The 24,374-nt window shown below is 47.2% G+C and overlaps 2 protein-coding genes across 2 annotated transcripts in view; one reads left to right on the plus strand and one right to left on the minus strand.

Moving 5' to 3' along the window:
* The window catches only part of ADAM17 (ADAM metallopeptidase domain 17), a 42,789-nt gene extending 31,673 nt beyond the window's left edge, over positions 1-11,116 (plus strand). Inside the window, exons 14-19 of the mRNA XM_019650016.1 lie at positions 3,690-3,824; positions 5,230-5,360; positions 6,609-6,687; positions 7,922-8,010; positions 9,550-9,600; positions 10,071-11,116. Coding sequence (XP_019505561.1) covers positions 3,690-3,824; positions 5,230-5,360; positions 6,609-6,687; positions 7,922-8,010; positions 9,550-9,600; positions 10,071-10,403 — 818 coding nt within the window. The 3' untranslated portion in view covers positions 10,404-11,116. The remainder of the gene's footprint in view (positions 1-3,689; positions 3,825-5,229; positions 5,361-6,608; positions 6,688-7,921; positions 8,011-9,549; positions 9,601-10,070) is intronic.
* Positions 11,117-11,851: 735 nt separating this feature from the next.
* Positions 11,852-23,987, minus strand: IAH1 (isoamyl acetate hydrolyzing esterase 1 (putative)). The gene is made up of 6 exons (XM_019650017.1): positions 23,860-23,987; positions 22,437-22,489; positions 18,441-18,589; positions 16,270-16,431; positions 13,530-13,651; positions 11,852-12,196 (listed from the first exon to the last, which is right to left on the minus strand). Exons 1-6 carry the CDS (start codon positions 23,935-23,937, stop codon positions 12,014-12,016), a joined length of 747 nt encoding a protein of 248 aa, XP_019505562.1. The 5' UTR covers positions 23,938-23,987; the 3' UTR covers positions 11,852-12,013.
* Positions 23,988-24,374: the final 387 nt, after the last annotated feature.

The raw sequence follows: 24,374 nt of genomic DNA on the forward strand, positions 1-24,374 counted from the left end.
TCAGATTTCTCTTTTTGTGAATAGCCAGCCAGTTCATATATTTGGTCCATTTTAAAAAATTGGGTTTCATCTCCTTTTGCTATCAATTTGGAGGAGTTTTTGTAGAATATTAATAATTTAGTTGGTTTAAACATTGCATCTACCTTACTCCTGTCTATTGTCCTTCTTGGAAAAGAAATCTTAAATTTTAATGTAATCATATCTGTCATTTTGTTTTACGTATGTGTTTATTTTTTTGAATTGTGGATGGTTACAAAGATATTTTTCACAGGTTCTTCTATTAGCTTCACAATTTTACCTTTAAAAAAATTTTTTTTTGGGCCGGCCGAGTGGCTCAGTTGGTTAAGAGGGTGAGCTCTGAGCAACACGGTCGCCGCTGAGAGCTGGTGAGAGCACGTGCTCCTAACAACAAGGTTGCTGGTTCGACTCCCACATGGGATGGTGGGCTATGGCCACCCGCAACTAATATTGAACATGGCACCTTGAGCTGAGCTGCCCTGAGCGCCCAACAGGTGGCCGGATGGTGACTGGACTTAGAGCTGAGCTATCAGTGCCCTCCACAACTAAGATTAAAGGACAAAACTTGGCTGTCTCCCTTCCCCAATTCCCCAATAATATCTTTAAAAAAAAAAATTTTTTTTATTGGGAACGGCCATGGTCATTGGTTACATGTTGCTTTCATGCTACAATGGCATAGCTGAATTTTAGGGAGGGCGCAGCTCACAGTGGCCTATGCGGGGGTCGAACCATCACCACGCTCTAACCAACTGAGCTAACCAGTCACCCACAATTTTATTTTTTACATTAGGACTTTAATCCATCTTGATCTAGTCTTTAAACTACCCATATCTTCTGTAGTCCTGTCAGTTCCTTTAAACATTTCAAAGCTATACTATCAGGTGCATAGCTGTACACGTTCTCACACCTTCGTCTGCTATTCCTTTACAAGTGTGTGATGTTACTTTTTGACCCTTGCGACGCTTTATTTAATATTCAACTTGCTACATGAGGGTTTTTTTTGTCTTATTTGTCTGTTATATCTATTCCATTCTCGTATTTTTCCACCTTTATCTTTTAGTTGGTTGGTTGGTTGAGATAGCTTTCTTGAGATATGATCAACACACCATAGCATTCATCCATTTAAAGTGTACAGTTCAGTGGTTTTTAATATACTCACATTTGTGCAGCAACCATGGCAATCAATTTTAGATCATTTTGATCACCTCAGCAAGACACCCCTTGCCCTTTAGGCATTACTCCAGATCTCATCCCCAGCCCCAGACAACCACTCACCTTCTGTCTCTGGATTTGCCTGTTCTGACATTTCGCATAAATGGAGTCATCCATAAATGGAATCGATCATGTGGTATGCTGCCTTTTGTGTCTGGCCTCTTTCCCTCAGAATAATGTTTCAAGGTTCATCGCTGTAGTATGAACCAATGCTTCATTTCTTTTTGTTGCTGATAATATTTCATTGTGTAGATATATACCACATTCTGTTTTAGTCATTAATTGATGGATTTTTAGATTCTTTTCACTTTTTTGCTATCATGAATAATACTGCTGTGACTATTTGTGTGCGGGGTTTTGTGTGGACACATGTTTCCATTCCCTTTGAGTATACCCAGGAGTAGAATCCCTGGGGCATATGGTAACTCCGTTTAATTTTTTGAGGCCCCACCAGCCTGTTCTCCAAAGCGGCTGCACCATTTGACATTCGTACCAGCAGTGTATGAGCGTTCGAATTTCTCCCCATCCTCTCCAACACTTGTTACTGTCTTTTTAATTGTAGCCATCCAAAGTTGGGGGGAAGTGGTATCTCCTTTTGGTTTTTCCTTTGTGTTTTAAAGGTGCATTTTATAAAATGTTACTTGTGATTTTTATGTTCTGAGATCTGTTGGTATTGCATTAGTTTGTGAAACATCAGGAACTTGAATATCTCAGGCAGGCTTTAAAAAGCATATTCTAGCTGTGCTCAGTGTCTCGGTCTTTACTGTAAAAATAAAACAGGTTCAGAACGATTTTATTTTTTAAAATAAGCACAAGTAAAACACTTCAAAAAAACTTGTTTTGTCAACAGCCTTTTGTTCGCTTGATGTTTTATGTGGAGCAGCAGCAACAGAGGGTGAAAAAAGCCAGCAGGTCAGCGTCATGTTAGGAATGGAATCTGGCTTGAAATGGGAATTTTTGGTCCCCTCCCTGGGCTCACTGCACCAGCACTTCTGGGGACAGGGCCCAGCGATCTGTGTCACAGCGTCCCCAGGTCAGCTGCAGTGTGCTAAACTTTGAGAACCACAATAAATGTGATGCTGTGTTTTTAACGAATTTCCCACGTTTGATACTTTCAGTCTTTTCAGAACAGAGGTCAGCAGATATCCATTCAGCCTTTTTCTGTATCTGTTGAGCGCAGCATCATAACTGAAAATACAAGGATGATACAGAATGTAACATAAGCCTTCCCCAAACTTGGAGCTTGCTTTTAGTAGGAGCAGGTTTGTTAAGTGACTGTCTTGTTGACACAGTGACTGCCCAGCCCCGTAAAAGGTTGTAGAAGACCAGAGGCAAATGTGAAATGCCCAAGGAAGTGTATATATAGTAGGTTCTTAACGAAAGGCTGCTTTTGTTTGAAATAGGGCAGATTTCCTTAAGTTTTGTGTCACTGTTCCATAGACCTTGAAGTTGGAATTCTTTCGATTGGCTCCATGCCTCAGTTGAGCGGCCAGGCCTCCAGAGCTCTGGGCACAGTCCATTGTTCTCATGCAATTTTTCTTTTCCCTTGTTGTGTTGACTTTTAACTGCTTGTGCTGCTCATTTTCCAGAATGAGTCACTCATTCCATCCTCTCCCCCGAATTTAACATCCTTTGATGATGTTTCTTTGTCCTTAAGACGCACTGATTCATTCAAGAAACATTTTTGGTGTATGTACAGTGTGATGGGGTTGGACGTAAGTTGAATCATTGATAGGTCTGATCTGTGCTCTCAGGGAGCGTACCCGAGAAAGGTGAAGGGGAAATAGGAAAGAACTGTAGATAATCAAATAGACGTTGATTGGGAACGTGCCAGAAGGTGAGAAGTAGTGTGTAGTGATGGAGCATGACGGGTGAGGGGTCACCAGCTGAGGTCAGGTCTTCAGGGAGCTCTCGGGATCTGTGAGACAAATCTAAAGGGTGGGAAAAAGCTAGCCAACCCTCCCAAAAGTGGAAACGAGCATTCGGGGCAGAAGAAATAGGATATGTTGGGGTTCTGAGGTGAGGAGGACCTTGGAGGGGTGAAGAAATTGAAGGCAGCCGTTGTAGCTGAGGTCAGGGTGCCAGGGCCAGGTCACAGCTCGTCAGCCTCCAGAGGAGTTCGCTCTGTCTAAGGAACCGAGGCACTAGGCGTTTGTCTTATCAGTGATAACAGTACGTGCATATTTTTACGTGTATGTTACATTCCACAGTAAAAGGTAAAAGCAGCATACATGGAAGATGGTAGCTAGTTACAGAGGTGAGGCCATGGAGCCTGAGTAGACACTTGGGAGAGCTTAGCACAGCCCTGTACTCAGCGCCTGTCTGGTTGTACCCCTCCTGTGGGTCACCTTGGACTGCCTGCCTGGTGCTCACTGTTGTGCGGGTCACTGTGGTGTGTCCCGCCCTGCAGAACTGGGGGCCATGACTCAGGCTCCTGTGTGCTTGTTGTGTGCTTCCAGGTAACAGCAGTGAGTGCCCCCCTCCTGGAAACGCTGAGGACGACACGGTGTGCTTGGACCTGGGCAAGTGTAAAGATGGGAAGTGCGTGCCCTTCTGTGAGCGGGAACAGCAGCTGGAGTCCTGCGCATGCAATGGTGAGCGACTCCCCTGCCACGTTCCTGCAGTCCGTGTCTGCTGGGCCCTGGCCCTGGCCCATCCTCGGGGGCCCGGCGGTGTCAGCTGTTCACTGCTGGGCCGTATAGTGGTGAGGACCTCGTGGGGTCATAGGGAGTGCAGGCTGGTCTCTGCAGACGGCCCCACCAGTCTTCCTTCTGCCACATTTGCAGACCGTGTGGCGGCGGGTGTGGGGGGCAGTAGGGGAGTTTGTTAGAGTGAGTAGATGCCTTCCCCCCACAATGTCATACTCGTCAGGAAAGCAGCGGGGGCTGTCTGGGTCCCACTGGCATTGAACTGTGATGCTCCTTTAAGACATCACCGGAGAGAGCTGATTCTGGGACTGTTTGTTGTCGACAGGGCTGGCCTGCCGCCCTTTGTGTCCTGCCACCTGCCTGGGCGGGCCTCGCCTAGCAGTGGTGGGCGGCATCATGCTGGCCTCTCAGACGCTTGTCCTGGGGTTCCCACGCTATGTTTCGAAGGAACCCCTGGGTCTGAGGAGGGGCCTCAGAGAAAGTTGCTGCTTCAGAGCAAAAAGCCCAGAAGTCAGAACCACTGGGCTGGGAACTCAGAATCCATACTACGGAGTCAGTAGCTCTTCCGGGTGGGAGAACATGAAAATAAAGACGATAACACAATAGAAGCCAAATAAATAATTTACTGGGTGAGTGGCAGGAAGCCCTGGGTGCCCTGGACAGCCATAGTAAATGCCCAAGAAACACTTGGTGAATGAAGGTGCGATGAGAGACTTTTGTTTTCCTTGTGGTTTTCCTGTTTTGGTGTTCTGGTGGGTTCTGAGTTCCCCTCCGTGTAAACGTGGACTTGCCCTGGGTGAGGTGAAAACCGCCCTGAGGCACATGCCAGCTGACTGCTGTCATATCGGCGCCAGTGGCTTAGCTGAGGCCCAGCTGGTTCTGTCCCCCACGTGCCGTCAGAGGCCGGCCTCCATGGAGCAAGTCGTCATGCGCAGGCTGCGGTGCTCCTGGCACGCGGGTCACTCAGACGCACGCCCGGGAGGTTCCAGCTCTGTCTCAGCTGGTCGGCTCTAGCTGGAGCCCTGGCTTTCCAGCGCATGCGTGAAGGCAGCAGGGTAATAACGTTGGGACGAAGGGAAATATTCAGCCTCATGGAAGTTTAAAGTAGAATAACTGGGCTTTTACCCGTGAAGGACACTTTTCTGTGTAAATACTTACCTGTGGCCTAACTCAGGACCAAGGAGTGTGAACGCAGCAGCTGTTTCTCAAGGGGTGAAATATGGATAGTGTTAGCTTTTGAAACGAATCAATGTGATTCCTTCCCGCTTGGGAGCAGGGGAGGGCGGAGAGAAGGGGAGGAGGAGCGCCATGTGTCTGAGCAAACCCCAGCTGTCGCCACGCTCCGTTTCAGAGACTGACAACTCATGCAAGGTGTGCTGCCGGGACCCCTCGGGCCGGTGCGTGCCCTACGTCGATGCCGAACAGAAGAACTTGTTTCTGAGGAAAGGGAAGCCCTGTACAGTAGGATTTTGTGACATGAATGTGAGTATTTATGTACAGCTTTTTTCTGTAAGAGTCACATGGAAAAGTTTATATTGTAAACACTTGGTTTTGCAAATGGAAGAACATGAAAACGCAAATGCTGCCATGTCCTTCTAACCCCGTTTGTTCTTGTGTTGAGTCTGGTGAGGTGTGTGTGAGCACGACCTCAGAGGAAAGGCCGAGCGCTCAGGGAGCTCGAGCACTCCTCCAGAGCAGGGCACCCGAGCCCAGAGACTGCGCAGGACCTCTGGGGGCTTTGGCAGAGTTTGGTTTGGGGCTGTGGGTCCTGATTATTTGGTTTTCTAGGTTAATTATAAAATTAGGGTTGTGAAAATGCAAGGTGCCGAGTGAGTAGGAAACATCTAAAGGCAGCTCGACTCACTGAAGTCAGCCCTTTGTTTTGTACAGAAACCTAATTGTATTTGTGCAGAACACGGACGAGGGCTAGCGGCTTCTCCAAGGCAGCCTGGTTGGGTGCCCTTGTGTGCGCGTGTGCGATGAGTGGAGCCCTTACTGGAGTGCCCCGTCTAACAAACTGGTTTTGTCTCCTGGTAATTCTAAATTCACTCATTTAAAAATGGACTGGTGGGCCGGCCTTGTGGCGCCATGGTTAAGAACTCGCTTGGGATGCCAGAGGGCCCCGGTTCGGATCCCGCATATGAGGGCCAGTGACACTGCCCTCCACAGCTAAGATGCTGAACAACAGCTCAACCTGGAGCTGGGCTGCCGTGAGTCGCTGGCGACGGTGTAGGCTGCAGTCCCTGTGGCAGTGGGTTGCCATGGGCTACCGTGTGTAGCCAGCAGCCAGCGTGAGCGGCCAGCAGCCGCAGTGAGCGGCCGTCCAGAAGCCGGCGACTGATCTGCCTCTCCCGGGAAGAGCGCAATGATGGTGCCAACTTGGGCAAGTGAAGCAACGTCCTCCACAACTAGATTGAAGAACAAAACGACAGCAACTTGTCTGTTCCGCTTCCCCAATCCCCCAGCACTGTTCCCATCCCCCCAATTCCCCAATAAAAATCTTTAAAAAAATAAATAAAAAAAATAAAATAAAAATGGACTGGTTGTGGAGTGGCAGTGACAGTACCCTGCTCTCTCAGGCACTCATTACACTTGAATTGTTGCCTGTGTCAAAATGGGCCCCCGATGTTTGATTGAATGAGGCCTGTCACATATTAGTTACTTTTATAAAGCCATGTTGCTTCTGAATGTATGTTCTCTGGGGTAATGCTGTGTGTTTTCTGTTACTAGGGCAAATGTGAGAAGCGAGTACAGGACGTCATCGAGCGGTTTTGGGACTTCATCGACCAGCTGAGCATCAATACTTTCGGTAGGTGATTCCCCTGGTGGCGGTCTGCGTAGAACCGAGCCGATTTCTGGGATGACATTTGAATAGTGTTGCTTCAGACACATATGCTCCAATCCTGCAGCAGGAAATGGAAATAACCACTGCTTTTGTTTCAAAACAGATGGACTCATAGGTTTGCCCCTTTGTAGCGTGTATATAAATTTTCAGACCAGGGAAGTCAATACTTAGTCAAAATATTGGCTTCTTTCTTACTAAGAAATGGACATGTAATATCATAAGTGTGGTTCAGTCCCATAGATTGTAAATCCGAATCCTGTTTGATGTAAGAATTATTTATTTAAAAATGGGCCTCGGGCTGGTCAAGTGGCTCAGTTGGTTAAGAATGCAAGTGCTGAGCAACAGATGGGCCAGTGAGCTGCGCCGGAGCTGAGCTGCCAACAGGTGGCGAGATGACTCAGCTGGTGAGAGCATGTGCTCCTAACAAGGTTTATAGTTTGACTCCCGCATGGGATGGTGGGCTGTGCCCACCTGCACTAAGACTGAACTCGGCACCTTGAGGTGAGCTGCTGCCTGGATGGCTCAGTGGATAGAGCGTGCACTCCTAACAACAAGGCTGCTGGTTCGACTCCCACATAGGGTGGTGGCTACGCCCACCTGCAACTAAGACTGAACACGGCACCCTGAGCTTAGAGGCCACGAGCTGCCGACAGGTGGCAGGATGGTGACTGGACTTGGAGCTGAGCTATCTGCACCTCCACAACTAAGACTGAGGGACAACAACTTGGCTGGTCCCCTCCCCAATTCCCCAACACTGTTCCTCTTCCCCAATTCCCCAGTAAAATCTTAAAAAAAAAAAAGGGGGGGGGGCCTCAGATTTTACAGAAACAAGGACGTATTATGTCCTCTAGGGCCTATAATTTAGAGTTTAGTCACAAAAATCCCTAGATAGCAACAACAGTATCTTCATAAGCATCGTTGCCAGTTACTACTATGCGATCACTCCATTCAAACAGTAACTTTAGGCACCGTGTTGAACACTCTATAGTCTGTGTGTCAGGGTTATTTCTGGAAGGACCTGTGTGGTGTGGGGAGATGATCAGGTCTCATACAGGTGGCACAGACACTCCTCTGTGTACCGGGTCAGTAGTAGTTTGTAGCCAGTCCACAACATTTGTCACAATGATAACATTCTAAGAGCATTTGGTTTTAGATTTGTAAAGTGTTCAAGACATTCACGTTTTGAAATTGTTCACAGGGAAGTTTTTAGCAGACAACATCGTAGGTTCCGTCCTGGTTTTCTCCTTGATATTTTGGATTCCTTTCAGCATACTTGTCCATTGTGTGGTAAGTCACCATTTTTAAGTAACAAAACATTTTCTTAAAATTTTGAGCAGCTCCAACCATATAATTTTTGGAAAAGATAAATTTGTTCTTAACAGAATCTGATGTTTCCAATCACATTTTTTGGTGTTATCCCTAGGAAAGCATATCGTGTAAAAAGCTTAGCCGATAGTCTCTTAAAAGAATTCCACTTTTTGTGTGTGGATGTTTGATGTTTCATGTATAGTGTCTGGGCATTTTGTACTTGTAAGCGCAGGAGACTGACTAGATTTGTCTGCTGAGTGAAGCTCCTGCCAGGAGTATTTTCAGGCTGTCATGGTTATAACAGAGCAAACAGCAAACATCAACGTCCCCCAGATGGCACCCTGTGCCACACTGATTTTTGGCTTTATCAGACCCTTCCAGCTAGGCTAATGAGTGAGCTCTTTCTTATTCTCATTCGAAATGAGTAATTGCTAACAACTGAATTAGGCTTTGAGGAACTCCAAGTACTTGATAAACTTGGGGCTTTTTCAGAATTCTTCTTACAAATCCATTTGCCTTGCTTCTCTGTCTGCTGTAAAGACAAGGAAATCAGACCCAGGATTCCAGACTTTACTCGGGCACTCTTGCAATGGCCCTCACGTGAGCGCTTGGAAAATTCCAGCACAGCCAACTCTCACGAGTGTTTACCGCTCCGCCTCTCTTGCCTGCGCTGCCTCACTGGGCAGCTCCTCAGGATTATGAGCACAGTGGGCGTGGGAGGCAAGTCACCAGGGAGCGAGCAGTTCTGCTAAAGCAAAGCGACGAGGTGGTAGAAGCTTTGACAGATGGGTGACAGTGTCCTCCATTATGGGTGCTTTTACTTGGGAGTGGAACCTACTTTGTTTCCAGGGAACCGTGAGGCCTGACCCTTGGTTTACCAGCAAAGCTGCTGACAGGAGTGAGGGTGATGGCTGGTTTCTGACTACAGAATACATTGAGGGCAGCTGGACTCAAAGCCAGGCCTAGACTTGCAGGCTCAGCCCCTTGCCTGGTGCCCATTGTCATTGGTTAGTGTCAGCCACAGGCAGAGGCTGGGGGCAGTGGCTGGAATGTGTCTGCAGCCTTTTGCATAAATAGGATGTCAGTTCTGAGGCCCAGTCTCTTCAAGTTTGGGCCACAGAAACTTGAAACAGCCAATAGGATTCCGGATGTGGTGGCCCGGGCCCGAAGCCAGAGCCAGGTGACAGCAAGCACAGCCCCTATAGCCTTCCACCAGCGGCCCCGAGGCCAGCCGATCCTGGCACAGGCAGGGTTAAGACACTGGGTGATGCCCTTGTTACCCTCCTGCCATGGAGATCAGGAAGACAGCACTTACACCTGGCCAAAAAACATGTCTTACAAGCACAAAGGAAACACTTCTGAGCTGGTGGCAGAACTCAGTTTATGTCAAGTTCACCTTCATATCTCGAACTCAGGTTCTAAGTTCTTCACTCAGTATTAGGACGAGCCGATAAGGAAAGGTGTTTAACTGAATTTCGTTTGTGGGAATGACCTTTTCCCTGTTGCTTCTCCCTCTAGGATAAGAAGTTGGACAAGCAGTACGAGTCCCTGTCTCTGTTTCACCCCAGTGTAAGTATGTTACGGGAAGGAGATGGGCCTGTGGGTTCCACCGTGGGCCCCTGCTGAGTGCAGGCCTTCCGTTGGCCCCCCAGCTACACCTGCTTTGGTTAGTGGAGACCATGTTGCAGCAGGAAGGATCTAGGCTGGATGTTCAAGTCCTCACACAGTGACGGTGGAGATGTAACAACGCTGCTGCTCTGCCCGTCCCCTTAGCCGTGAGGGACTTAGCTGTTAGCACCAACGTGGTTAATATTTTGAGAACTTGAGAGTTATTTCTTATGAGTTCTCTTTGGGGGTCTTCAAATGCCACGTTGTCAGGACATTTGAAAGCTAATTACTCAAGTCATTTCTGAGTTGAGGGAGCCTCACCTAGCGCTTTCCTTAGCGTGAGGGGTCATGGCACCAAGTGTAAGGCCATTTGGTTGGTAACGTGGGAGCTGTAGGACTGTTACCCACCTTTCACTGCCATGTCTTCCCAGAATGTCGAGATGCTCAGCAGCATGGACTCCGCATCGGTTCGCATCATCAAGCCCTTTCCTGGACCCCAGACGCCTGGACGCCTGCAGCCCGCCCCCGTGATACCTGTGGCTCCGAAACTGGACCACCAGCGCATGGACACCATCCAGGAAGACCCCAGCATGGACTCGCACATGGACGAGGATGGCTTTGAGAAGGACCCCTTCCCGAACAGCAGCACAGCCGCCAAGTCCTTTGAGGATCTCACGGACCACCCGGTCACGAGAAGCGAAAAGGCCTCATCATTTAAGCTGCAGCGTCAGAATCGTGTTGACAGCAAAGAGACAGAGTGCTAGTTTAGGGACTGACGTTCTGAGCTGTTGGACTTAGTGTGCAAAATATTCTCATAGATTTGACCTAAAATCACTGCATGTATTTTGTGAAGATTTGGGAGAACAAGGAGGTGACTTGCCAGCACATGCTGGCCCTGTTTGGACCCCTCCCATGTGTCGTACTTGTGTGGTCAGGCCCTTTCCTTGGGAACAGGTAAGGTGAATCTAGCTTATTTTGAGGCTTTCAGGTTTTAGTGTTTTTGATCTTTAAAATATCCTTCAACCTGTGGTGCAAAAGCAGAAAATATAGCTGGATTAGGTTATAAATATTTACATTTTTGTAAATTAACCTTTTATATTGATAATAGCACTGATTAGGGAAACGGTCAATTTTCTTTTTTATACACTGTAATGATCCGCTGAACATAATGAGGCATTTGGCAGTTACTTGTGAGGACAACTGGAACACATAATTTATTTTTGCCTTCAAGTAAAGACAGGAGAAAACCAAGCTGTACATTAGCTCCATAATGGGGGTTCTGGTTCTAGGTATTACCCAGAGCTTTCAGCAGCAAGGAGAATTACACATAAATTAAGGACGAGTATGGGTTAATGTTTCTTAGAATTCTAAGGTTAGTATGCTCTAGAATTAAACCAATTTAGTTTACCTGAGTTACGAATTTACAGAACCTTGCCAACTCTTTAGGGCCCTAATTTGCTGGGTAAACAAACTACTTCAAAATAAGAGTATGGTCGCCTCTTTTTCAACACTAGCCTAAGAGGTAGATAAGTCACCTCAAAAGAACAGATGGTAAAGAACAGGTGGTTTTGAATGGGCCGAGGTGTGACTGCTGCTTCCCTGGGGCTTGATTTCTACACAAGTGATTGATCTTAAGACTCCTCTGTATGACCTGCAGGTGGGGCTTTGCATTACTTCTTGCTTTAGTGCTTCAGATTCTGGGCGGGGTGCATTTACTGTGTGAAGGATCAATCATTGGAATTCTGATTTCCTTAAAATTATAGTTAAAGCTTTTTCCCTGTAAGTACTGAAATGTGCTCACCAGTCAACACGTTTTAAATGAGAGTTGGTCAACTTTGAGGGCAATTAACCAAACCTGTGACAAATGGTGTCTTACTTTCTAAGGATGTTTGTGACACAGATACCTGTTACACTAATACTTGAACTTGTACCTTGTGGTATTGGCTGTCTTTTAACTAGTTGTGATATTCTTATATTTTAATTACACTTTTGGAATCTGATAAGTGGGATGTGTGGGTGTATGAGTGAAGCAGCTCCCAGCAGAATGCAAGAAACCCTTTTTTTTAATAAAATTATAACTTTTTAAAAAACAAAACTGTGCTTACCTGTTTTCCATTTACAGAATAAACAAGCTGCTCAGGGTGTATGTTGTAGCTGTGGCACTGATGACACCTGCATCAGTCAAGTATCAAAACACAGCTAGGTACAAAGCTTCCTGAAAAATTATGCTTTTATTAAACTTGTTAGCAAACGTCAGAGTTTTTTGTTCCACAGTCAGGAGAAAATAATATTCTTTGATTGCTTATCTGGGGGTTTCTGTGCATGGTGACGTCTTGTGCTGTAAAGAAACAGCCAGCCTGGGTTTCATCTGTGACTAATGGTCCCCGTCTCCCAAAAGACTGAGTTCCGGCCTGGCCTCTGCTACATCCCGCCAGTAAGGGAGCAGCAACGGGAGGGAGGAGACTTTCTTCTCTACCAAAGGCCAGAGATGTGAGGACAAAAACTCATTTCCCTTTGGTGATAAGTGTAGCCCGTCTGACAAATAGGATGAAAAGTCCTGTAAGGAGAAAGAGAGGACTCAGTTAAAGGTGTGTGTGTTCTAATCCTGGTGTCCTACTCCCCAGCGGTGGCCCCGACTGGCACATCATCAGCCCGACCAACAGTCTCCTGGGACAGTGGTGTAGCAGCTCGTGCTCAGTGTACCCAAGTTCACACACCGTTTGCAAGTTACGTGCATATTACAGGTGGAGCTTCATAAAGTTTCCCACCCCTGAGCATCTGAGCTGAGACGTCCTTCTAGGTCATCCGTTCAGAGAAGAGGCTTAATGAGCGAATATGGCACATTAATCCACAAAATGAGAAATCTGGTGCTAAAGCTCAGTGTGCCGTTTTTGACTCGTCCATCCAGGCTAGAACAGGAGTCCAGTCCCCCCATACCCTGAGCTCAGGAACACTGCCCATTAGAGCCCTTTCGCATTTGGGAAGAGCCTTCCCTCAGCTCAGTTGCCCCATCCCTGTTAGCCTTTCTCCGACTAGGATTCCAATTCTAGAGGCACTTTTCCTGGGCCTTCGTTTTCTCATCGCTGCTGTTGTAGATGAGAGGACTGCTAAGTAAGACCCTCTCATTCTAGAATCTTAGTGTTAAATCTAAAAGGACTGTAAGAGCAGCTGGCCCCGTGGTTTGCAGTTTCCTTGTCTTCAGCTGCACTTTTCCCACCCACCTCAGGTGGAAGCCTAACGCAGACAAAAACAGAACTCGGGTTGCTGTCCCCTGCAGCACTCCAGTTGCCAGGGCTGCTCCTACTGGGAATCCATGAAACGGTCCAATCTAGTCAAGGTTTCCAAGGATGACTGAAACAGTTTTCACTCGTGTAAACACCCAGGAGTGAGATTGCCGGGTCCTGTGTAAGCGTATGTTTCACTGTTATCGGAAGTGGTCAGTGTTCCTGTGTGGCTGTTCCATTCTGCACGGAGATTGGCCTCTTACCCTTCATATTTGTAAGTGGCCTTTTTGGCTTTAAACCCAGTAATTTAGTTGGAACCACATATGAAACTATACGAATTTTAGCTGATACCTTATTCTACTTCCGTTCAGTGTTTTGCCTGGCAACAAGTTTCCCCCTTCCATCTTACAAAAGAGCCTGGCCTAGATGTTCTCAAACGAGCCGTTTCTCGCTCATTTCACTGTGCTAACTCAGGGACTTAAAGGGGCCCCTGCTTCCTGCAGCTAAGGAGCCAGGCCAGAGAGGGTGCGCTCTGCAAGCTGTCCCAAGGCCTCGCCACTCCTTTCTGCTCCAAGTTTAATTGGTGAGAGGGACAACTTGCTTGCCTACTCAGAGCCACACTGTTTGATCCTACGCACCCCAATAAGACCAAGCAAGCCATCCTACCTGACCCTCCGTCTGCATCAGGGTCCACAGGTCAAGCACGTCAGTCCCACAGTCTCGGGCCACATGTAGGCACGCACGGGCGTATTCACCAACAACCGAATTCAGGCGATTTAACTTGCAACCTTTTGGGGAGAGAAAATCAGGAGGCGACTGATAAACGCCAAGTCCTGCCTGGTCCTGGTGCAGGCACTAGTAACCCGGATGGACAGTTAGTTCCTTGGCTCCAGGAGACAGGCATGGACTTCCAGACCTGACCTAGGCCAGCGGGGGTGTGTGGGGAGTCATACAAGGACAGGCCAGCATGGGACGGTGGGGAGGGAGCCCTAGAAGGCACCACTGCCTCCTGAGGACACTGAACAGAGGACCAGAGGCAGGAAAGGCCCGGGGAGACCGAGCTGGTGACTGATAAGGGGTACACGCTAGAGGAATGCTGTGCCAACACTCCTGAATTTTCACATGAGGAGGGAACATCACGTGGACTTTGCACCAGAGATGGTGAAAGCAGGAAGGGCGCACAGAGGTCATTGGGCGAATGCGGGTCAGCACATTTCCTCTGCGAAGGGCTGCACAGTAGACTGCAGGCTTGGGGGTCATGTGGTCTCTGGGCACCTATTCCACCTGCCACTGTACCCAAAGGCAGTCACAGGACAGGAACCACCGGGCCTGCCTGTCCTCCCCTTGAACTTCAGTGGTAGCCAGTGAGTCAGTTTGCCGACCCCCAATCTAATGTGGCGATTGTCTCAAACAAGCCGACGTCAGAATCACTGGGAAGATGTACTGGACTGCACCCCGAGATTTCTGATTCGGTAGGTCTGGGTGGTCCAAGAATTTGCATTTTTACCAAGTTTCCAGGTGATGCTGATTTGCTAATTAGCACCACACAGAACCCAGCCTGACGGCTTCTAACCCTGGCTGGTGAAAAACAGTAATAAAGGTTTTACCAGCATTCAGTACACTCATATCTACAATACATAAATGAGGGGCCGGCCGAGTGGCTCAGTTGGTTAAGAGTTTGTTCAAGAGTGCGAGCTGTTAACCACAGAGTTGCCAGTTCGATTCCCGGCCCGAGCTGAGCTGCCAACAGGTGGCAGGATGGCTCACCTTAAAATTAAAAAAAAACAAAAACTACATAAATGAAGTAAGTCTCACAAAACAATGCCTCCTGCATTCTAGATACTGATTTTTCCATTATAGTCCATTAAAAAGTGTGTGCTGCAGGGCCGGGCGAGTGTCTCAGCTGGTTAACAGCTCACCTGGGAGCGCCAGCTCTGAGCAGCAGGGCCCCGGTTCGGATCCCACATATGAGGGCCAGTGACACTGCCCTCTACAGCTAAGATGCTGAACAACAGCTCAACCTGGAGCTAGGCTGCTGGGCTGCTGTGAGTCGCCGGCTGGCGATGGTGTAGGCTGCAGTGGGGCTGCAGTGGGCTGCTGTGAGCTATGTGAGTGGCTGGCAGCCAGTGTGAGCTGCTGGGAGCCGCCGTGAGCGGCCGACCAATGACCGGTGACCAATTGCCTCACCCGAGAAGAGCACAATGATAATATCAGCATGGGCCAGTGAAGCGACGTCCTCTACAACTAGACTGAAGAACAAAAACAGCAATTTATCTACCTGTCTGTTCCCCTCCCCCCAATTACCCAATTAAAAAAAAAAAGTGTGCTGCAACTTGTTCATGAGCCACGAAAGGGTTGTGACCTGCGATTTAAGATGCACGAACAGTTCTACCTTGCACACCTCAGTCATCCTGGCATGAACGTGTCCTGCGACGGGACTTACCGGACGAGCCATCCTCGACGATGGCAGGACATTAGCAGAAGACACCATTGGGGCCGTTGCTTTGGCGACAGCAGGGCCTGTCACCCTCCCTCCTCCGCCCTGTACTCTCTTCTCCAGGGGAATGTTCCCTGTTTACCTCCTTTGGGAGTATCCTGGGCAGCGCTCGGTTCTGCTTCCCTCCTTGCCACAGACCTTCCGTGATAAATCCCTCTTACACCATTTATCCCACTGTTGCAAATACTTATTTACACGACTGTCTCCCTCACTAGCCCAACAGGCAAGAAAGGGCTGCTAGTTATTTCTGTATCCTGAGCACCTGTAAAGGTGCCAGGATGAACAGTTCATGGGGACAGATGTGCCTCTGGTGTTGGCAAGGCAAGGTGTCCGAGAGCTGCACTCCGTCACTCAGTCACAAGTGAGGCGGAAGTGCTCTTGCACGTGTGCGCCTGTCAGTGGTCTGCAGAGGAGCTTTTGCTTGGGGGGAAAAGTGGGTAACAGGGTGAGGTGAGGCAGAGTGGAGAAAGGGCCACATGCAGACGGAAATGGGCACAGCAAGGAGGAGTAGGCACCCCAACTGTGGATGTCAGGGCCAGAGGGACAGACTCCGGAAGCCTCAGCCCAACGCAGACAACCAAGTGTATGGCTATTCTGAGACGCTCACTCAGCCGTTAGCCCTGAAATTCAGTGGCTCTGTGAGCACCCTGCAGTTTGGAAAATAAGGCAGCAAATGCCAGGCCAAAGAACCCACGCACCCAAGGTGACACTCCCCTTTCTGTGCCAAAAGTTCTGTTATGACACAGTGGAGGCTGTACTTTTTTCTGTTTAACCTTAATTGATTGAAAACAGACCAGTATGGATTTATGGACCTCTAAGAACCTGAGGCCCACAGGCTGGAAAACACCGCCCCATCCATGTCCTCCCCGCTTCTGGCCACCAGGCCCCATGAGGGTGCTGACTGTTTACCTTGCACGAGGCACTCCTTTTCCCAGGCGGCCTCGCAGAGCGGGGGCGGCGTGATGAGGATGACCCTGTCCTCGGGGACGCCCACAGACCGCAGGTACTGCACCATGCTCTTCAAATTCACCACGTACTCATCCAGGGGGACGTGCTGCTTGGGGTTCTCCTCTGTTAAGGAGGAACACCGGTACTTCAGCCCAAAGGTTTAGGTGACGGTTAAGACGACACACGGTCACAAATGCGTATGACTCATGATGTTGCTGGGGAATTGTTTACACCAAGAACAGAGAAGGGACTTCATCAAACAGACTTCAAAGGCTCTGGCTCCGGACCTTGAAAGTCATGGCCATGGGCTATTAGGCAGCTGGAATTGGTAAAGAAACGAGCCCAGGTTGTGGAGTGAGAGTATCAGGTTCTATCCTGGCTTTGTCACTCATCAGCCACATGCCCTTGGATGATAGCCTCATAGGGCTCCTATGGAAAGTAAGTCAGCTAAGTATACTAAGCGCTTGCAGCAAGGTGCCTGCCACCAAGGAAGCACTCGGCGACTCGACAGGCTACTGCGGCTACTGCTCGTGGGGCTGCAAAGCACTGTTTCTGGAAGGGCCCCCACACCAGCATTACAGCGCTCACTGCAGGCCGTGTGCGGACCACACACAAGTGTAATCACAGAACATAAATCACTCATCCTACCACCCATAAAACCACTGCTGGCACTTAGATGTACTTCTTTCCAGTCTTTTCCATGGAGATATGTATACTTTAAAATAAACTGGGATCACACTGAAAATAAATGACCATATTGCGCTTTTTTCACATATTACAAGCATTTCTGTTTCCATAAACAGGCCTCAAAAACAACAGATTTAGTTAGGGTGACATAGTTGAAGCTTCTAATTCCTTGCTATGCACCATTCTATTTTTTTTGCTGTTATAAAGAACATACACCTGATTATTTCCTTAAGACACCTGATTATTTCCTTAAGGATTTCTAGATGAGGGAAGTTTCTTGATGCACAACACCGAAAAGCTTTTAGAAAGTCAACAAGCTTGCCCACCGAAGCTGTGAGTCCGTCTTACTCCATACCTGTCAGCTGGTAAGTATTACTGCTTAAAACTGCGTCTTATATGAATCAAAAAACCAAAATCCCTTGTTACGTACTGGTGGTTCAATTCCTCCTTTTGGGATTACCTATTCTTGTCTTTGCCCATTTTTCTATTGCAGTTAATATTTTTCTTACCGATTTCTACATTAAAGACATTAACTTTCTGTCTGCCATATTTTCGTATTTTCCTGTCATTTTTAGTTTTGTTTTTTTTTTTACATAAGCTATTTTATTTCACAAACCTATTTTTCCCTTTGCAGTTTTCTCCATTGCTTTTATGTTTAGAAAGTGTTTTTCCCTGTCCTTAGTTTGATAAAACTTCACCTTTCAAAAAAATTCTACTTTTTGGAGTTTTCTTTCTTTTGGTGTAGATATAAGTGAAGGTATGACTTCCTTTCTTGTAGTCTGCAAGAATCCCTCGCATTCACGGGGCAGTCTTTCTTCATCTCCAGCCTCCCCTGAGATGTCTCGCCCCGCAGCATGCCTCTGAATAGCAGACCATGCCACTGCTGTGAGAAGTGAGGGCCCCAGAGAAACCTCTGGAAGCTGACTACCCAACTTTCCAAAATCAAGGCTGACTTTTCTCCTTCCTAGCATGCAGAGGGCTCCTGTCAGAGCAGGAGGGGAAGACAAAGTCCTCTCTGCAGGACCAGTTCTTCCAAAAAACACATGAGGGATGAGCTTTCTGCTCCAAACATGCTCACCATCACCCAGGATTCCCGTCTGGACCTGGGTCCAGGGGCTGCCGGCGTGAGCTACTTTTTCATCAGTGTGATTCACACTGCAAGGTGTGCAGTCTGAGCCCTTTGCTGCCACCTACCTCAACTAAAGAGCAAAGCACCGGACACTGAGCACAGGGCCGGAGAAAACAAGTGTTTGCAAGTTTAAATCTGACCACCCAGGCATGCAGAAAATAAGTTAAACTAGAAGAAATACACAAAAGTACTCAATGAACTCACAAATTCAGCAAAATTTTATCTACTAGGAGATAAGTAAACATTATATACATTTAAGTTTGCTAACATAAAAATTATTGAAAAATGAACTAGGAAAAGACAAAAATACCTTTACCTTTTAGCGCACTGTCATTGGCACCAAAGAAAACTGTAACTGCTACTGGGTTGTCCAAAATGTTCCCTTTCCTGATTAATCTTGGAAGGATAATTTTGGCCCATCTGGTATTATAGCCTGAAAATCCACGATTCAAAACATCACATTTTCTGAAATGAAAAATTTTAAAGGAAGGTGTTACAAGTGACAAACCTATTTTGACCATTATCATTATCAACCAATTACTTTAAGTAATTTTAGTAAATATATTGTTTCAGTTTAAACCAGTTCATTAGCAGGTATTTATTTCTTTCTTAAAAATATACTATTTGGTTCACAGGCCCCTGTGTGGTATAATGAAAAAACCAACCATGGATCTTGAGCTGGTTGCCTGGGTGTGAATCCCAGCTCCATCAATTAGATACCTGTGACCACTGGTACGTTTGTAGATGTTTAAAATTGTCCACAATAAAAAGGTATTTTAAAAATGAATCTCGGGAGTTCAGTATATGATTAGCAAACGATGTGGTTAATTTTGGTGTATGGTTCAAATTCCTACATATGACCAACTAAGCCGAGAAGCTAGGGCACCACAGAGTAGCTGCAGGCTACAGGCCAGGCGACAGACACCAGAGGGCAGCGGGACCGACTTGGTTCTGATGCTACTCGGAAAGCGCTCAGCATTTATAAATCCTGAGAACAGCAAAAAAATTCAGCCAGATTTAGTGTTTTTATGTATGATTACAAAAAGCTGTCTAGCCATTTAAAAAACTCCACTTAAAACACTCACAAATAGAATACTTGAAAGTTTTGACAAGGTGAGTCCTCCCTTACACCCATCCAATGGGTTAGTGCAGCACTTACAAAACTAAAGGCGCAACAGTGTCCTCCTTCAGGCCCGCCTCCCTGGGGCTGGTGTGGTGCCCACAGCAAAGCTCAAGTTCTAGTATCAGAGCAGCTCATGCTGGGATCTCGGCCCTGGACCAGCAATGAGGCCATGGCCATTTACTTAATTTCTCTGAGCCTCACTGTCCCCAACTGTAAAAGACAAATACTCAAGCCTAATCCACCAGGTTGTGTGAAGATTAAAAGAAATAGAAGGAACTCAACAAATGGCAGCCATTACAGATTTTTTGAAAAAAATCATCCTTACAAAGGCTGTGAACCAGGAAAAAGCGCTAGTGAGGCTCAGGGTTGAAACTGAAACTTTCCCTCTGAAAGGGGGAGAATACCTGAATTTCTCTGGACTGAGTAACAATCGGCAGTGCCTAAGTTATTAAACGCACTGGAGAAATGGAAAAATTACTAAAGGCTTTTACATAAATTCATGCCTAATAACAGGTATTCAAGTTCAGGGGAAGACAGGAAAAGGATGGAATTGATTTCTTTCAAACATCTAGGCTCTGAAAGATTGCCTTCCAGAAAAAATAGAAATTAGGTGTTTTATAAATGACAACAGGCAAAGGGACCTTTTTAAAAGCAAATAGCACATAGCGGAAGCTTTTAAAAGCTGAAAAATGTGAGTAATTTTTTTGTTAAAGAAATACTTTGATAAGGCTAAAAATTTTTATGAAAATATCAATAAATTTTAGAAGGTTTAAATGGATTTAAGAATTGTTAAATGCTTTTTGTAATGAGCATATATCTTATTTAAATATAAAACAAAGATGTCACTATGGGTACACTCAATTATATATTTTAAATGTATCACTAGCTAGGCAGGCAGTACAGGAGGGCAGTTACAGTAGTGTCTCAACTTTCAGACTTGGAAATTAGGTTAAATGAAAACTAAGTCAGCTGAGGGCTGTGCAGATGGCTGAAACAGACATTAGGGGCCTATGTCTACAAAACATTCACCCCGAGTATTAACATGGCTGCAGACTGAATGTGCTCATCACAAGGGCAGTTGGCCAGTGTGGAAGAGAAAGTGTCAGTCCAGCACATAAAAAGGAGGGTGCACTTAGAATTGTTTGGTCCCTTGGTAGTGAAAGCAGATGATGCATCTGACGCCAGTCACCCCTCCAGCGTCCCTATAATGTAGCCCTCTGCGCCCCATACAGCCTCCTAGTTTCTCCCAGTGACCTGCCTGTTGGAAGAAACGGGTCCTTACACCTGTGTGAGGATCCACTCTGCCTAGCTCCTATCGTTTGGTCCATTGTAGTGTTAGTTTATAATAGGCTCCTGTGAGCTTGGCTGAGGTGTGTGCACCCAGGACAGAGGGAGGCACTTTGTGGGTGGAGCCTGAATGGGGGAGAATTCACCCAGGTCAGGCCTCTTTGTGGGGGTCAGCCAGCAGCCACTCAGTTTTGTGCTTTGTACCTCAGCATGAGGCTTTTAAGAAGTTACATAATAAGGCACAACAGACCATACATGTTTCCAACTTTGTCTTTTTTTGTAATTACTCTTTGATTCTGAAAAATAGCTTCTAATTAAGTGGTCTTCTAGCACTCACACCTGTAAACTATCAATTCTGACAAAATTCTCATGCTAAATTTAACTATTAATATTTATGAAACATTTACATGTTGGTGAATATGAAATGCCTGGAGTCTTTCAGGCTATTTGAATAATTAGTTTTTCAATGTCTTCTATCTGCTCAGAAAAGGTTAATGGACTAATTCAACAGTTATTAGATTACTAAAATAAAACACTTGCTATGTTCCAGGCACTTGACCAAGCACACAGGACCTTATGCACTCTCCCAGCAGGAAAGCGGGCACCCTTGTTATCACCGGAGGCTCAAAGCACGAGCTCTGGAGCCAAGCCACCTGCTACTTCTTAGTGTGACCTTGTTATTTAACCTCACTCCACCTTACTTTTCTCAGATTTAAAATGGGTAGAAGGATGAGACAATACACATGAAGCATTTAAAACAATCTCTGGCACTTGGTGAACATTAAATAAAAGCTGTTACAACTCCCCTCCCTGCGCCCCCCGCCCCCCATTTTACAGAAGAGAAAACTAGGAACGAAATGATACTTTCATGTTTTTAGATTAAGTCCACTTAAACAGTGAAAGCATTTGGGAATAGAAAAGGCTGGAAGGTCAAATGTTCATTTCTAGTTTAGGGGATAAAAATGAAAGAGAAAGTGAAGCCATTTAAAAACACATTTTACATTTAGAAATAAAATGTATTTTCTTGGTGTGCCAACACTGATAAAAAAAATTATCAGGTAATGATAAATTGGTAGTACACCCAGCTTTTTATTTCTAGAGGAACAGAAAACTTCTGCTGACCAGTTTACTGATACCCTAACACAAATACTTGTGTCTCCTGTTTTTAATGAGGAAAATGTTTCTATTTTTTAACCTTTTCAATTAGAACACTGTTTCCCTTTTAATGACTTTCTTAGCATACATTTAAGTTTGGCAAATAAAATACCAAAATCATCACTATTTCTGATATATTTTATAAACAAAATTGGTGTGGGGAGAAACTCTATCCAAAATGAATCCAACTTTGGGCTAAGACTATATTCTTTTAACTCCTCGCTAATCATTTAAGCCAGCGGTTCTCAACCTGTGGGTTGCGACCCCTTTGGGGGTTGAACAACCCTTTCACAGGGGTCGCCTAAGACCATCGGGAAACAAAAAGATATTTACATGACGATTCATAACAGTAGCAAAATTACAGTTATAGAGTAGCAACGAAAATAATTTTATGGTTGGGGGTCACCACAACATGAGGAACTGGATTAAGGGGTCGCGGCATTAGGAAGGCTGAGAACCGCTGGTTTAAGCCATACCCACCATAATGAATGAATAAGAACTTGTCTTCTTTAGATGGTGAAAAGTCGTCTTTTTCTTTGGATCCAACCCCCTAATGTTTTTCATAACTTAGGGGTTGATTTCACATGGTGGCAAAGTCCTTTTTACTGAACCCTGTGGCCTACCCCTCCTCCTCTCCCAACCCCATAGCTTACTGTTTGAAACTGTACCATTCACTCTTTTCTCCTGACAGGCAATTATATTTTCCATCAATAAACACTCAAGTATCAATCTAGAAACTATTCTCACCTGACCAGCTTGTCAGCCAGTGATGCTCCCCATCCACCCTGCTGGAAGGAAAACTGAAGAAAGAAAACCCCATTACTCCTTGGTGTAACTAGGACATGTTAGTGAGGGACAGTTTCGGTCGGCAACTCCCCTTCTGTTCTCTTCCTGACTTCTTGGCCTTCATCCCTTGCTCTGCTCTGAGGGGGTCGCTTTAGGGCTTACTGTCGCCACACCTCAGCACCTCTGGAAAGCAGAAGCAATTTTCTCTATCAATTGGATTTGAGTCAGTTGTCTCCATTTTATTGAAACCTAATATTCGGGTCGCTGTTATCCAGAAAAGTGACTTTAACAAATCTGGGGGTGGGGGAAAAAAAACTGTGAGAGATAAAATCAACTGTATACTCAGTTAGGAGACGAAGGCCGTGCTGGGCTCCCTTTCCACAGCTGAAAGACTAAGAAAATGACAGAACTCCGGGGACGTTCTTTGATACACATTCCTATGGAATTTGCAAAGCCCTCACTGCCCAGATGCCTAAAAAGAGTGTTGCCAACTATTGCCGTAAACACAGAAAATCGGTTTAGGGCCACGGGAAAGTCATTTTTAAAACGTGCTCCCTCCCTGAAGAAAATGTATTTCCCAACATTTTTCCTTGAGTTGACATGCTCTTGGGTGAAAGGATGATCTAGTTCATTCCTGGAGGCATTTTATTCCAGACCAACCTGTTCCACCCGAGGAAGCACGGAGAACTGGCTGCAATGTTTTCTGCACGAAGCGGCAGTGCAGAGCCGCTGGAAGTGACTCGCCGCCAGCCAGCGTGGTCCGTGCAGGCGGCCCTCCGGGGAGTACAACGCACTAAAGCACGCCCGGCGCAACACAACTGGCCGGGCCCAGGAAGATACTAACAACAAAACAATGCGCCTCCACGCCTACCAGGGCTTCCTAAAATCCCCAGGAAAAATGACTTAGAGCAGAGCAGCGCCCTCAGGCTGTGTCACTCCCAGGGCGTGACCTGGACTTCACTTCTCCCCGCTTGTCGCACCTGTGAAACGGGCCTAAGACTAAAGCCTGTGCGAGGGCGGCAGGTCGCGTACGGTTATCTCGAAGCTACGAACAACTAGAAACGGGAACCGCTGCGAGGGTGTTACAGAGGGAGGGGCTCGGGGGGCGCTGGGCACACGACGCTCTTTTGAGGTCGCTGCAGGAGGCGGCAGGCATTACCGAAGTGACCCCGCCTCAGGTGCTGGGGGAAGACGGCCTCGACAACCTTGTGACAGAAGGGAGAAACGGGGGCCGCGTGAGGAGAGGAGCCGGGAGTCAGCGAGGCCAGGCCCGCGACCCTCGGGAAGGGGCGTGTGGGGGGGGGCGTCGCCGAGGACGCCTGAGACCCGGCCTTGTGAGGGCCGAGCCAGGTTCTGCGGACAGGACGGGTCCGAGCAGCGGTACCTGGGTGATGGAGTCTCCGAAGAGCAACACCCGAGGCCACACCAGAGCGCTCCCGCAGCCCACCTCGCACAGCGCCATTGCCCCGACGGCTGTGAAGCGGAGCAGGCCGGATATCCGCCCGGCGGGGCGAGCGGGGGCGGGGCGAGCGGCGCCTGCGCAGTCTGATGTCTTTTTTGCCTTATCGCCTGTCCCGCGGTCCCCGCCTCCCGGGGCTCCTTGAGCAGGGCTTCTTTGTCAGCCACGGGCCATCTTTAAGACATGCAATGGCTGTTGGGTCTTGGAAAGCTCAATTTGGCCCGTTTACGAAAGCTCGGCCTCCTGCATTCACTCATACCGAGTCGTTAAGTGCGGCAGCGACCTGGCCCTCCGGGAGCCCACTGACCCCCGGAGGGAGGAGGATAGGCCTGAGGTCGGCCTGAACTGCCCTCTGGCCACTGTCGCTGTTCAGTTCCCCAGGTGGAAACCATCCCCGAAACGAGAGTGGTTTGGTGGTGTCACCAGAAGCAGCATCACTC

The sequence above is a fragment of the Hipposideros armiger genome, unplaced genomic scaffold (assembly GCF_001890085.2).
Source record: "Hipposideros armiger isolate ML-2016 unplaced genomic scaffold, ASM189008v1 scaffold_137, whole genome shotgun sequence".
NCBI classification, from domain to species: domain Eukaryota; kingdom Metazoa; phylum Chordata; class Mammalia; order Chiroptera; family Hipposideridae; genus Hipposideros; species Hipposideros armiger.